At 45.6% G+C, this 14,960-nt stretch overlaps 1 protein-coding gene across 4 annotated transcripts in view; it reads left to right on the top strand.

The window, feature by feature from the left end:
• The window catches only part of plppr2a (phospholipid phosphatase related 2a), a 71,036-nt gene extending 56,400 nt beyond the window's left edge, over window positions 1-14,636 (top strand). For 2 of the 4 annotated variants that reach the window (XM_042327606.1, XM_042327609.1), the window contains 4 exons: window positions 8,050-8,300; window positions 8,449-8,625; window positions 12,388-12,515; window positions 13,281-14,636. In XM_042327606.1, the coding sequence (XP_042183540.1) occupies window positions 8,050-8,300; window positions 8,449-8,625; window positions 12,388-12,515; window positions 13,281-13,389 (665 nt within the window). In that variant the 3' untranslated portion in view covers window positions 13,390-14,636. Of the gene's footprint in view, window positions 1-8,049; window positions 8,301-8,448; window positions 8,626-12,387; window positions 12,532-13,069 lie in introns of all 4 variants that reach the window. The other 2 variants (XM_042327607.1, XM_042327608.1) reach the window with 2 other exon arrangements.
• The last annotated feature ends 324 nt before the right edge of the window (window positions 14,637-14,960 follow it).

Below are 14,960 nucleotides of genomic sequence, written 5' to 3'. Positions count from 1 at the left end.
CAGCTCGGCATTCAACACCATAGTACCCTCCAAGCTCGTCATCAAGCTCGAGACCCTGGGACTCGACCCCGCCCTGTGCAACTGGGTTCTGGACTTCCTGACGGGCCGCCCCCAGGTGGTGAGGGTAGGCAACAACATCTCCTCCCCGCTGATCCTCAACACTGGGGCCCCACAAGGGTGCGTTCTGAGCCCTCTCCTGTACTCCCTGTTCACCCACGACTGCGTGGCCATGCACGCCTCCAACTCAATCATCAAGTTTGGTCCACTCACACAGACAGCATCGTGAGGAAGGCGCAGCAGCGCCTCTTCAACCTCAGGAGGCTGAAGAAATTCGGCTTGTCACCAAAAGCACTCAACTTCTACAGATGCACAATCGAGAGCATCCTGGCGGGCTGTATCACCGCCTGGTATGGCAACTGCACCGCCCTCAACCGTAAGGCTCTCCAGAGGGTAGTGAGGTCTGCACAACGCATCACCGGGGGCAAACTACCTGCCCTCCAGGACACCTACACCACCCGATGCTACAGGAAGGCCATAAAGATCATCAAGGACATCAACCACCCGAGCCTCTGCCTGTTCACCCCGCTGTCATCCAGAAGGCGAGGTACAGTACAGGTGCATCAAAGCTGGGACCGAGAGACTGAAAAACAGCTTCTATCTCAAGGCCATCAGACTGTTAAACAGCCACCACTAACATTGAGTGGCTACTGCCAACACACTGTCAATGACACTGACTCTACATAGTTAAAGTGGCTAGTGATACATGTATTACATAAGGATGCAGTCGATGATATAGAGTACAGTATCAACGTATGCATATGAGATGAATAATGTAGGGTAAGTAACATTATATAAGGTAGCATTGTTTAAAGTGGCTAGTGATATATTTACATCATTTCCCATCAATTCCCATGATTAAAGTGGCTGGAGTAGAGTCAGTGTCATTGACAGTGTGTTGGCAGTAGCCACTCAATGTTAGTGGTGGCTGTTTAACAGTCTGATGGCCTTGAGATAGAAGCTGTTTTTCAGTCTCTCGGTCCCAGCTTTGATGCACCTGTACTGACCTCGCCTTCTGGATGACAGCGGGGTGAACAGGCAGTGGCTCGGGTGGTTGATGTCCTTGATGATCTTTATGGCCTTCCTGTAGCATCGGGTGGTGTAGGTGTCCTGGAGGGCAGGTAGTTTGCCCCCGGTGATGCGTTGTGCAGACCTCACTACCCTCTGGCGAGCCTTATGGTTGAGGGCGGTGCAGTTGCCATACCAGGCCGTGATACAGCCCGCCAGGATGCTCTCGATTGTGCATCTGTAGAAGTTTGTGAGTGCTTTTGGTGACAAGCCGAATTTCTTCAGCCTCCTGAGGTTGAAGAGGCGCTGCTGCGCCTTCCTCACGATGCTGTCTGTGTGAGTGGACCAATTCAGTTTGTCTGTGATGTGTATGCCGAGGAACTTAAAACTTGCTACCCTCTCCACTACTGTTCCATCGATGTGGATGGGGGTGTTCCCTCTGCTGTTTCCTGAAGTCCACAATCATCTCCTTAGTTTTGTTGACGTTGAGTGTGAGGTTATTTTCCTGACACCACACTCCGAGGGCCCTCACCTCCTCCCTGTAGGCCGTCTCGTCGTTGTTGGTAATCAAGCCTACCACTGTTGTGTCGTCCGCAAACTTGATGATTGAGTTGGAGCGTGCATGGCCACGCAGTCGTGGGTGAACAGGGAGTACAGGAGAGGGCTCAGAACGCACCCTTGTGGGGCCCCAGTGTTGAGGATCAGCGGGGAGGAGATGTTGTTGCCTACCCTCACCACCTGGGGCGGCCCGTCAGGAAGTCCAGTACCCAGTTGCACAGGGCGGGGTCGAGACCCAGGGTCTCGAGCTTGATGACGAGCTTGGAGGGTACTATGGTGTTGAATGCCGAGCTGTAGTCGATGAACAGCATTCTCACATAGGTATTCCTCTTGTCCAGATGGGTTAGGGCAGTGTGCAGTGTGGTTGAGATTGCATCGTCTGTGGACCTATTTGGGCGGTAAGCAAATTGGAGTGGGTCAAGGGTGTCAGGTAGGGTGGAGGTGATGTGGTCCTTGACTAGTCTCTCAAAGCACTTCATGATGACGGATGTGAGTGCTACGGGCGGTAGTCGTTTAGCTCAGTTACCTTAGCTTTCTTGGGAACAGGAACAATGGTGGCCCTCTTGAAGCATGTGGGAACAGCAGACTGGTATAGGGATTGATTGAATATGTCCGTAAACACACCGGCCAGCTGGTCTGCGCATGCTCTGAGGGTGCGGCTGGGGATGCCGTCTGGGCCTGCAGCCTTGCGAGGTTAACACGTTTAAATGTCTTACTCACTTCGGCTGCAGTGAAGGAGAGACCGCATGTTTCCGTTGCAGGCCGTGTCAGTGGCACTGTATTGTCCTCAAAGCGGGCAAAAAAGTTATTTAGTCTGCCTGGGAGCAAGACATCCTGGTCCGTGACTGGGCTGGGTTTCTTCCTGTAGTCCGTGATTGACTGTAGACCCTGCCACATGCCTCTTGTGTCTGAGCCGTTGAATTGAGATTCTACTTTGTCTCTGTACTGGCGCTTAGCTTGTTTGATAGCCTTGCGGAGGGAATAGCTGCACTGTTTGTATTCAGTCATGTTACCAGACACCTTGCCCTGATTAAAAGCAGTGGTTCGTGCCTTCAGTTTCACACGAATGCTGCCATCAATCCACGGTTTCTGGTTAGGGAATGTTTTAATCGTTGCTATGGGAACGACATCTTCAACGCACGTTCTAATGAACTCGCACACCGAATCAGCGTATTCGTCAATGTTGTTGTCTGACGCAATACGAAACATCTCCCAGTCCACGTGATGGAAGCAGTCTTGGAGTGTGGAGTCAGCTTGGTCGGACCAGCGTTGGACAGACCTCAGCGTGGGAGCTTCTTGTTTTAGTTTCTGTCTGTAGGCAGGGATCAACAAAATGGAGTCGTGGTCAGCTTTTCCGAAAGGGGGCGGGGCAGGGCCTTATATGCGTCGCGGAAGTTAGAGTAACAATGATCCAGGGTCTTTCCACCCCTGGTTGCGCAATCGATATGCTGATAAAATTTAGGGAGTCTTGTTTTCAGATTAGCCTTGTTAAAATCCCCAGCTACAATGAATGCAGCCTCCGGATAAATCGTTTCCAGTTTGCAGAGAGTTAAATAAAGTTCGTTCAGAGCCATCGATGTGTCTGCTTGGGGGGGGATATATACGGCTGTGATTATAATCGAAGAGAATTCTCTTGGTAGATAATGCGGTCTACATTTGATTGTGAGGAATTCTAAATCAGGTGAACAGAAGGATTTGAGTTCCTGTATGTTTCTTATATGTATCTCATATGTATCTCATATGTATATACTGTACTCAATATCATCTACTGTATCTTGCCTATGCTGCTCTGTACCATCACTCATTCATATATCCTTATGTACATATTCTTTATCCCCTTACACTGTGTATAAGACAGTTTTTTTTGGAATTGTTAGTTAGATTACTTGTTCGTTATTACTGCATTGTCGGAACTAGAAGCACAAGCATTTCGCTACACTCGCATTAACATCTGCTAACCATGTGCATGTGACAAATAAAATTTGATTTGATTTGATAAATACCTCCAGTCCTGGACTTCTGTTAGGTCTTGGATTTCCGCAATGCGAGTTCCGACAAACATCTTATACCTGCAGGACTCCGACTTGAGCCAGGTCAATACAGTGGTCGAATCACTCCAGTAGATGACCCTTTGGATTGGCAAGGTGAGCTCGGCTCGCAAGGTAGAGGCCAACTGGGCTACGGAAAGGGCGGCACTGAGTTCCAGCCTAGGCATTGACAACTGCTTCTTTGGTGCGACCCTGGACCTGGCCATGACAAAGGTGACATGGGTGTGGCCTGCCTTATCCTCCAGTCTTAGATAGGAAACCGCCCCATTCACTAGCCCTCAGCGATTCACAGAACGCTGTCCTACAAGAGAGGATGAAACTATTAGCTTTGGAGGAAATTGAGCGTCAGATTGAGGAGGAACGACAGGCTGACAAACGATGTCACCAATTGGATGTGCAGGCCCATAGAGCTCTACAGGAACGGGAATTCATTGCCAAGGACCTGGCACAGCAGCGACGGCACCGTCAAGCAAGAAGGGAATTGGAGGAGGCACGGATGGTCTCATCCTTCCGGGAGAGGAACGAACAGGGAGTTGACCTGACCACCCCTCCACATGGACCTGACCTGTCTGCCTTTCTTTCCCAATCTGCCCCTCTGGTACAACATGGCACACAGTCCCCGGAGGCTCCGGGATCAACAGCCAACACAGAGCACGGGAGACAGGCCACTCCGCCAACACCTTCTATGCCAGTGACACAAGTTAGCATTCCTCCATCTGGACAAAGCATTACTCCTTCGCCTTTCCGACAATTACCAACCACGGCAAATCATTCCTCTCGTCCAGGGCCAGGCCAGTCCTCAAACATCAGGTCGGAGGGCTCTCACCCAATTCTGGCTGCCACAAATGGAGGGTCTGGGACAGTAAAGAGAGGAAAGTGATAGGTTAAACAGGAACCCTGCAGAATGTGCATTATTGTGCCGTGCTTATAGGCTTAAGGTGAATAGGTGAATGACATTCTGCACATGGCTAATAGGATAGAGGAGAAGAACTAGATGCTATGCTGATGATGAAACACTTGTATTCATTCCCAATATGCCCGTATAATAAGAAACAGAGTGAAATATGTTTGCGGCTTGATGAAGTTGAACAAACATTCAGACCAGCCTTCCTGATTGAACTTGCTACATTTGAAGAAACACGAGAATGCAAGTAACACAACAATAAAACAGGAAGAGACATGAGAATGCAAGTAACACAACAATAAAACAGGAAGAGACATGAGAATGCAAGTAACACAACAATGAAACAGGAAGAGACATGAGAATGCAAGTAACACAACAATAAAACAGGAAGAGACATGAGAATGCAAGTAACACAACAATGAAACAGGAAGAGACATGAGAATGCAAGTAACACAACAATGAAACAGGAAGAGACATGAGAATGCAAGTAACACAACAATAAAACAGGAAGAGACATGAGAATGCAAGTAACACAACAATAAAACAGGAAGAGACATGAGAATGCAAGTAACACAACAATAAAACAGGAAGAGACATGAGAATGCAAGTAACACAACAATAAAACAGGAAGAGACATGAGAATGCAAGTAACACAACAATAAAACAGGAAGAGACATGAGAATGCAAGTAACACAACAATAAAACAGGAAGAGACATGAGAATGCAAGTAACACAACAATGAAACAGGAAGAGACATGAGAATGCAAGTAACACAACAATGAAACAGGAAGAGACATGAGAATGCAAGTAACACAACAATAAAACAGGAAGAGACATGAGAATGCAAGTAACACAACAATAAAACAGGAAGAGACATGAGAATGCAAGTAACACAACAATAAAACAGGAAGAGACATGAGAATGCAAGTAACACAACAATAAAACAGGAAGAGACATGAGAATGCAAGTAACACAACAATAAAACAGGAAGAGACATGAGAATGCAAGTAACACAACAATAAAACAGAAAAACATGAGAAGCAAGTAACACAACAATAAAACAGGAAGAGACATGAGAATGCAAGTAACACAACAATAAAACAGGAAGAGACATGAGAATGCAAGTAACACAACAATAAAACAGGAAGAGACATGAGAATGCAAGTAACACAACAATAAAACAGGAAGAATGAGAAGTAACACAACAATGAGACATGAGAATGCAAGTAACACAACAATAAAACAGGAAGAGACATGAGAATGCAAGTAACACAACAATGAAACAGGAAGAGACATGAGAATGCAAGTAACACAAAAATAAAACAGGAAGAGACATGAGAATGCAAGTAACACAACAATAAAACAGGACGAGACATGAGAATGCAAGTAACACAACAATAAAACAGGAAGAGACATGAGAATGCAAGTAACACAACAATGAAACAGGAAGAGACATGAGAATGCAAGTAACACAACAATAAAACAGGAAGAGACATGAGAATGCAAGTAACACAACAATGAAACAGGAAGAGACATGAGAATGCAAGTAACACAAAAATAAAACAGGAAGAGACATGAGAATGCAAGTAACACAACAATAAAACAGGACGAGACATGCCTCAGCAGTTTGATGGTGATGGCTAAAATTGGTGTGAAGAATTTCACACACACAGTTGAAGTCGGAAGTTTACAAACACTTAGGTTGGAATCATTAAAACTCATTTTTAAACCACTCCACAAATGTCTAGTTAAATACTATAGTTTTGGCAAGTTGGTTAGGACATCTACATTGTGCATGACGCAAGTAATTTTTCCAACAATTGTTTACAGACAGATTATTTCACTTATAATTCACTGTATCACAATTCCAGTGAGTCAGAAGTTTACATACACTAAGTTGCCTTTAAACAGCTTGGAACATTCCAGAAAATTATGTCATGGCTTAAGAAGCTTCTGAAAGGCTAATTGACATCATTTGAGTCAAATGGAGGTATACCTGTGGATGTATTTCAAGGCCTACCTTCAAACTCAGTGCCTCTTTGCTTGACATCATTGGAAAATCAAAAGAAATCAGCCAAGACCTCAGAAAGAAAATTGTAGACCTCCACAAGTCTGGTTCATCCTTGGGAGCAATTTCCAAATGCCTGAAGGTACCACATTCATCTATACAAACAATAGTATGCAAGTATAAACACCATGGGACCACGCAGCCGTCATACCGCTCAGGAAGGAGACACGTTCGTTCTGTCTCCTAGAGATGAACGTACTTTGGTGTGAAAAGTGCAAATCAATCCCAGAACAACAGCAAAAGTCCTTGTGAAGATGCTGCAGGAAACAGGTACAAAAACATCTCTATTCACAGTTATATTGACATATCCTGAAAGGCCGCTCAGCAAGGAAGAAGCCACTGCTCCAAAACCTCCATAAAAAAGTCAGACTACGGTTTGCAACTGCACATGGGGACAAAGATCATACTTTTTGGAGAAATGTCCTCTGGTCTGATGAAACAAAAATATAACTGTTTGGCCATAATGACCATCGTTTGGAGGAAAAAATGGGAGGCTAGCAAGCCGAAGAACACCATCCCAACCGTGAAGCATGGGGGTGGCAGCATCATGTTGTGGGGGTGCTTTACTGCAGGACGGACTGGTGCACTTCACAAAATAGATGGCATCATGAGGCAGGGAAAATTATGTGGATATATTGAAGCAACATCTCAAGACATCAGTCAGGAAGTTAAAGTTTGGTCGCAAATGGGTCTTCCAAATGGACAATGACCCCAAGCATACTTCCAAGGTTGTGGCAAAATGGCATAAGGACAACAAAGTCAAGGTATTGGAGTGGCCATCACAAAGCCCTGACCTCAATCCTATTGAACATTTGTGGGCAGAACTGAAAAAGTTTGTGCGAGCAAGGAGGCCTACAAACCTGACTCTGTTACACCAGCTCTGTCAGGAAGAATGGGCCAAAATTTGCCCAACTTATTGTGGGAAGCTTTAAATTGTTTAACCACGGTGAAATGTTTTGCGTAGCCTTACGCAAAACATTTCACCGTGGTTAAACAATTTAAAGGCAATTCTACCAAATACTAATTGAGTGTATGTAAGCATCTGACCCACTGGGAATGTGATGAAAGAAATAAAAGCTGAAATCAATCATTCTCTCTCCTATTATTCTGACATTTCACTTTCGTAAAATATAGTGGTGATCCTAACTGATCTAAGACAGGGAATTTTTACTAGGATTAAATGTCAGGAATTGTGACAAACTGAGTTTAAATGTATTTGGCTAAGGTGTATGTAAACTTCCGGCTTCAACTTTATTTGCATGTTCATCACTTCAGGTGATCATGAAGGCTTTTGCAATTTCACACCTCAGCTGATAACAGCGGCTCCCAGGTAGGCTGGGGGATAACTAAACTCCTCCTCTTTTAGTTGGCTGTCATTGCTCTCTCTCGCTCTTTCTCTCCCTCAGGGGTGTTCTCCTTCGGCCTGTTCACCACCACCATCTTTGCCAACGCGGGTCAGGCGGTTACAGGAAACCAGACGCCTCACTTCCTGTCTGCCTGCCGGCCTAACTACACGGCCCTGGGGTGCACATCCAACATGCAGTACATCACCCAGCCCCGTGCCTGCACTGGAAACCCCCTGGTAGTGGCATCCGCACGCAAATCCTTCCCCTCCAAGGACGCAGCCCTCAGTGTCTACTCTGCAGTCTACACTGTGGTAGGTTCTGGTCTGGGGAGTAGGAGTTTGGACAGTTTGATACACATGTTATGGTATACCGCCCTATAGTATAGAGTTGATACCCAGCCTACAGTATTACAATTCCTGACAGTCCTCTTGGTCTCCTCCCCCTACCTGTCTGTCTCAGATGTATGTGACGCTGGTATTCCAGACCAAAGGCACTCGGCTGACCAAGCCTACGGTGAGCCTGACCCTGCTATGCCTGGCCATGCTGGTGGGAGTGGTCAAGGTGGCAGAGTACCGCAACCACTGGGCCGACGTCCTGGCCGGCTTCTTCACTGGAGGAGCCATCGCTGTGTTTCTGGTGAGAGGGAGCGAGGGGGGGGGAGGGGAGCATGGAGGGAGCTGAGGGAATGGTGAGGGAGAAGAGGGTGGTTATGGAAATCATTATTCAGAGAGATGAGATGAGGGTGATAGAATGTAACAGTGATGTATATTGCTGACATTTTCCGTTGATATTTAAGTTCATAAGCACAGGGGCTGTTAATCCTGGTACTTCTCACCATGGGATGAGAAATGTCACTCTCATTTCACTTACGGTGAGCTCCAAAAGTATAATAATGAGGAGTGAGAAATTTAGAGGCCTGAATTTCATACACCCCCCCCCAAAAAATGCTACCCTTCCCTGTCATTGTAGTGGTACGAGGTTATTCATGATTCATTCTTGACTATCTTTAATCATGTTAGCATCCACATTAATGTAGAAGTGTTTAGAAACATATTCTATTCTTATTTACAATAAAAGTGACCCCAAAATGACATAATACATTATTTACCATTCATTTCTATAGGGCACAAAATAATGTGGAACACAAGCAAAACAAACAGTAAATGCCCCCAACAAGTTTGTAGAGTCACAAGCTTGATGCAATCACTGTGTGTTAGGAAAATGGGACCAAATACTAAACTTTTGACTACTTTATTACACCAGGCGGTGTCAGAGGAAGGCCTTAAAAACTGTCAAAGACTCCAGTCACCCAAGTCATAGACTGTCCTCTCTGCTACCGCACTGCAAGAGGCACCGGAGTACCAAGTCTGTGACCAAACTGAGCCATCGGGGGAGAAGGGCCTTGGTCAGGGAGGTGAACAAGAACCCGATGGTCACTCTGACAGAGCTCCAGAGTTCCTCTGTGGAGATAGGAGAACCTTCCAGAAGAACAACCAACTCTGCAGCACTCCACCAATCAGGCCTTTATGGTAGAGTGGCCAGACAGAAGCCACTCCTCAGTAAAAGGCACATGACAGCCCACTTGGATTTTGCCAAAAGGCACCTAAAGACTCACTCAGCATCACTGTCTAGAGGAAACCTGGCACCATCCCTACAGTGAAGGTGAAGGGATGTTTTTCAGCAGCAGGGACTGGGAGACTAGTCAGGATTGAGGCAAAGATGAACGTAGTAAAGTACAGACAGATCCTTGATGAAAACCTGCTCCAGAACACTCAGAACCTCAGATTGGGGTGAAGGTTTGCATTCTAACAGGACAAAGCACACAGCCAAGACAACTCAGGAGTGGCTTTGTAACAAGTCTCTGAATGTCCTTGAGTGGCCCAGCCAGAGCCCGGACTTCAACCCGAACATCTCTGGAGAGACCTGAAAATAGCTGTGCAGCAAAGCTCCCCATCCAAACTGACAGAGCTTGAGAGGATCTGCAGAGAAGAATGGGAGAAACTCCCCAAATACAGGTTTGCCAAGCTTGTAGCATCATACCCAAGAAGACTCAATGCTGTAGTCCCTGCCAAAGGTGCTTCAACAAAGTACTGAGTAAAGGGTCTAAATACTTATGTAAATGTGTTATTTCAGGTTTTTATTCTTTATACATTTGCAAAAATGTCTAAAAACCTGTTTTTGTTTTGCATTATAGGGTATTTTGTGTAGATTGACGAGGAAAACGTCATATATTTTTGATTAAGGCTGTAACGTAACAAAATGTGGAATAAGTCAAGGGGTCTGAATACTTTCCGAAGGCTCTGTACATACTGTATTACATCAATTACCTCAACTACCTCATACCCCTGCACATTGACTCAGTACTGGTACTCCTTGTATGTACAGTGGGGCAAACAAGTATTTAGTCAGCCACCAATTGTGCAAGTTCTCCCACTTAAAAAGATGAGAGAGGCCTGTAATTTTCATCATAGGTACACTTCAACTATGACAGACAAAATGAGAAAAAAAATCCAGAAAATCACATTGTAGGATTTTTAATGAATTTATTTGCAAATTATGGTGGAAAATAAGTATTTGGTCACCTACAAACAAGCAAGATGTCTGGCTCTCACTGACCTGTAACTTCTTCTTTAAGAGGCTCCTCTGTCCTCCACTCGTTTCCTGTATTAATGGCACCTGTTTGAACTTGTTATCAGTATAAAAGACACCTGTCCACAACCTCAAACAGTCACACTCCAAACTCCACTATGGCCAAGACCAAAAAGCTGTCAAAGGACACCAGAAACAAAACTGTAGACCTGCACCAGGCTGGGAAGAGTGAATCTGCAATAGGTAAGTAGCTTGGTTTGAAGAAATCAACTGTGGGAGCAATTATTAGGAAATGGAAGACATACAAGACCACTGATAATCTCCCTCAATCTGGGGCTCCACGCAAGATCTCACCCCGTGGGGTCAAAATGATCACAAGAACGGTGAGCAAAAATCCCAGAACCACACGGGGGGGACCTAGTGAATGACCTGCAGAGAGCTGGGACCAAAGTAACAAAGCCTACCGTCAGTAACACACTACGCAGCCAGGGACTCAAATCCTGCAGTGCATTTGGATGATCCAGTAGAAGATTGGGATAATGTCATGTGGTCAGATGAAACCAAAATATAACTTTTTGGTAAAAACTCAACTCGTCGTGTTTGGAGGACAAAGAATGCTGAGTTGCATCCAAAGAACACCATACCTACTGTGAAGCATGGGGGTGGAAACATCATGCTTTGGGGCTTTTTTTCTGCAAAGGGACCAGGACGACTGATCCGTGTAAAGGAAAGAATGAATGGGGCCATGTATCGTGAGATTTTGAGTGAAAACCTCCTTCCATCAGCAAGGGCATTGTAGATGAAATGTGGCTGGGTCTTTCAGCATGACAATGATCCCAAACACACCGCCCGGGCAACGAAGAAGCGGCTTCGTAAGAAGCATTTCAAGGTCCTGGAGGGGCCTAGCCAGTCTCCAGATCTCAACCCCATAGAAAATCTTTGGAGGGAGTTGAAAGTCCGTGTTGCCCAGCAACAGCCCCAAAACATCATTGCTCTAGAGGAGATCTGCATGGAGGAATGGCCCAAAATACCAGCAACAGTGTGTGAAAACCTTGTGAAGACTTAAAGAAAATGTTTGACTTCTGTCATTGCCAACAAAGGGTATATAACAAAGTATTGAGATAAACTTTTGTTATTGACCAAATACTTATTTTCCACCATAATTTGCAAATAAATTCATTAAAAATGCTACAATGTGATTTTCTGGATTTTTTTCCTCATTATGTCTGTCATAGTTGAAGTGTACCTATGATGAAAATTACAGGCCTCTCTCATCTTTTTAAGTGGGAGAATTTGCACAATTGGTGGCTGACAAAATACTTTTTTGCCCCACTGTATATCCTTGTTATTGTTTTTATTGTCTTACTATTTAACTATGCAATGTTGAGAATGGGCTCGTAAGTAAGCATTTCACTCTAAAGTCTACACCTGTTGTATTCGGCACATGTGACCAATACAATTTGATTTGGTCCCCTAAAATGGGGGGACTATATACAAAAAGTTCTGTAATTTCTAAATGGTTCACCCGATATGGATGAAAATACCCTAAAATTAAAGCTGACAGTCTGCACTTTACACTCATAGTCATTGTATCATTTCAAATCCAAAATTCTGGAGTACAGAGCCAAAAAACAACACAATTATCACTGTCCCAATACTTTTGGCATGACCTTTTCTTTTCTTATTAACTCAGTTTTTCCCTTTCTCTTTCCCTCTCTCTCTCTCTTCCGTTCTCTCTCTCTTTCTCACTCTCTCTCTCTCTCTTTTCCGTTCTCTCTCTCTTTCTCACTCTCACTCCTCTCTCTCCAGGTGACGTGTGTGATCAACAACTTCCAGCAGACGAGGCCCCCTCCCCCTCCCCCGCGGCCACAGCGCCCTGAGTCGGTGCTAGGCATGCCCATGGTGGCTCTGCCATGTGTGGAGAGTCCTCTCGAAAAGTTAAGTGGAACTCAGGTAAGGGGTGGGGGTGGGTGAGTGGCAGGGTTGCACACACGGGGGGGCAGACATGCACCCCTTCTTTCCCCTTCTGTCGTCCCCCCAATCCCAAAAGAGGATGTCCCCTCACAGCGCATCTCCCAGCACCACCCCCTAACCCTCAACCCCGACCAAAGCACAAGAACACCAAACCTTGTCTTTGAGTCAATAACCCTTTACTCAGAAAATGTGTGGCTCTTTAGAGGGAGCCGTTTGCAGTAGTCTCTTCCTCAGCATTCATTCACCATCCCTCAGTGGTTGAAGCTTTGAAGGCCTCTTAGAACTTTGAAGTGAATGAGAAGTGCACTGTGAGCTCTTTAGATAAGGGAGAGCAGAAGGCACTGGGGAAGCACAACCTGTTGGAAGTGTGATTCAGGGGAGCAGCTTTGAGATTGCTTGTGTCTCCTCTTGTCAGTCACCTACACTAACCCTCACCTGACCTCCTCTCCCCTGTCTCCCACCTTGCTCTTTTCCCTTATCCCTCACTTGATCTCTATCCTTCTATCTCTGTCACCAGCATCCTGCACTCTCCTCCTCCTGCCCTCCCTACCATCCCTATGTTCACCAGCCATTCTGACCAACTTTTGATCTGTTTCTCTTGCTCCTCACTCGTTTTTCTTTTTTTCATCACTCTTTCCGCCCCATCTTTCTCTCTCTGTCTCTTCTTCCTCCCTCTCTTCTCTCCTGTCCCTCCCTTTCTCTTTTTCACTCCTCTCTCTCCCCTGCAGACTCAGAGGGGGTCTCCTTTCACAGAGATCACATGACCATCAGCCGTATCGGTTCCCCGCCACCCCAGATGTCCTCATTCCGTCTCGCTCCATTTCCAGCGAAGTCTAGACCAGCCACACGAACATGAACACTCACACGAACACCACTGCGCCGCCCACCCGGCAGGCCGCTACTCCACCCTCTACAGATCCTACTCCACGCAGGTCTAAACTTTCAAAACACACGCACACAAACACAACACACACAGCATACTCAGACCTCTACAAACTTCCCCCTAACCTTGTCCAAGCCCAAACCCCTGGGGGAACTGAGAGCTCTCAAAGTGAGATTCACAAAGACTTAACAGCTGTCTAGCTGAACATTCAGTACAGTGTCAGGTACAGGTATGCCTCTTTCATTTTGTTGTTTTCAGAGGCTTCTTTTTTGTTTTGCAGACTTTTTTTGAATGTGCTTCATTGTGTGAAGTACACATTTCACTGATATCACAAGGTGATGTTTCATCTTCTACGTGCTTGTAAGGAGAAACTGTCAATCCATTTGACAACTGTGTTCCTTTGTGTTTTCAACTGTCTGCAATGCAGCCAGTCATCCTGAAACGCTTCAGTTATTTGTGTCTCTGTACACTTTTAAGATGAACCCAAACAACTGCTGAATGAGCGCTCTCTGCTGGCTTTAGAGATCATTTTCAGTATCCTAGAATGCGCCAGTCATCAAATATCTGCACGAGCCAACAAACTCAAGTGAACAAATGTTTACGGACCAATCACTTTCTGTAGCAACTGTGGTACTTAATTACTGTACCTTCCAAATACAGCATAGAGACAACACACACAGATCAGGATCCTGGTAGGTCTACACGCACCGCATTAGCTCTCTGGCAGACCTCTCTTCAGCTCTGCATGACATTACCCAGATCAAAGGATTCTGTTCATATCACTGAGGAGAAGACAATACAAGAACAAACAGGATGAAACTGCAGACGGTTTATTTTTCTCCGCTTTCGATTGGTTGCTTCTGCAGCAAGTTAGCATGAAATATATATATATACAGATTTGGTAAGACTGGATGAGACACATTTTGAAATACATCACAAGTAACAGGACATGAGCTTTGTACAGTACCAAACATTTTCTTTTACACTCAATGTATCTGGACAGGGAACCTTGGTTACCAAAGCTTTGTCATTGTGATGTCACTAAAATACTTGTTTACTTACACATCCCTTTTGCCTGGAATGGAACGGATCACATCGGCATGGAACGGATCACATCGGAATGGAACGGATCACATCGGAATGGAACGGATCACATCGGAATGGAACGGATCACATCGGAATGGAACGGATCACATCGGAATGGAAACGGATCGGACGGATCGGAATGGAACGGATCACATCGAATGGAACGGATCACATCGGAATGGAACGGATCACATCGAATGGAACGGATCACATCGGAATGGAACGGATCACATCGGAATGGACCGGATCACATGGAATGGACCGGATCACATCGGAATGGAACGGATCACATCGGAATGGAACGGATCACATCGGAATGGAACGGATCACATCGGAATGGAACGGATCACATCGGAATGGAACGGATCACATCGGAATGGGACGGATCACATCGAATGGGACGGATCACATCGGAATGGGACGGATCACATCGGAATGG

This window comes from Oncorhynchus tshawytscha, linkage group LG09 (genome assembly GCF_018296145.1).
Source record: "Oncorhynchus tshawytscha isolate Ot180627B linkage group LG09, Otsh_v2.0, whole genome shotgun sequence".
Lineage (NCBI taxonomy): Eukaryota > Metazoa > Chordata > Actinopteri > Salmoniformes > Salmonidae > Oncorhynchus > Oncorhynchus tshawytscha.
This window is presented reverse-complemented; position numbering and strand designations above follow the sequence as displayed.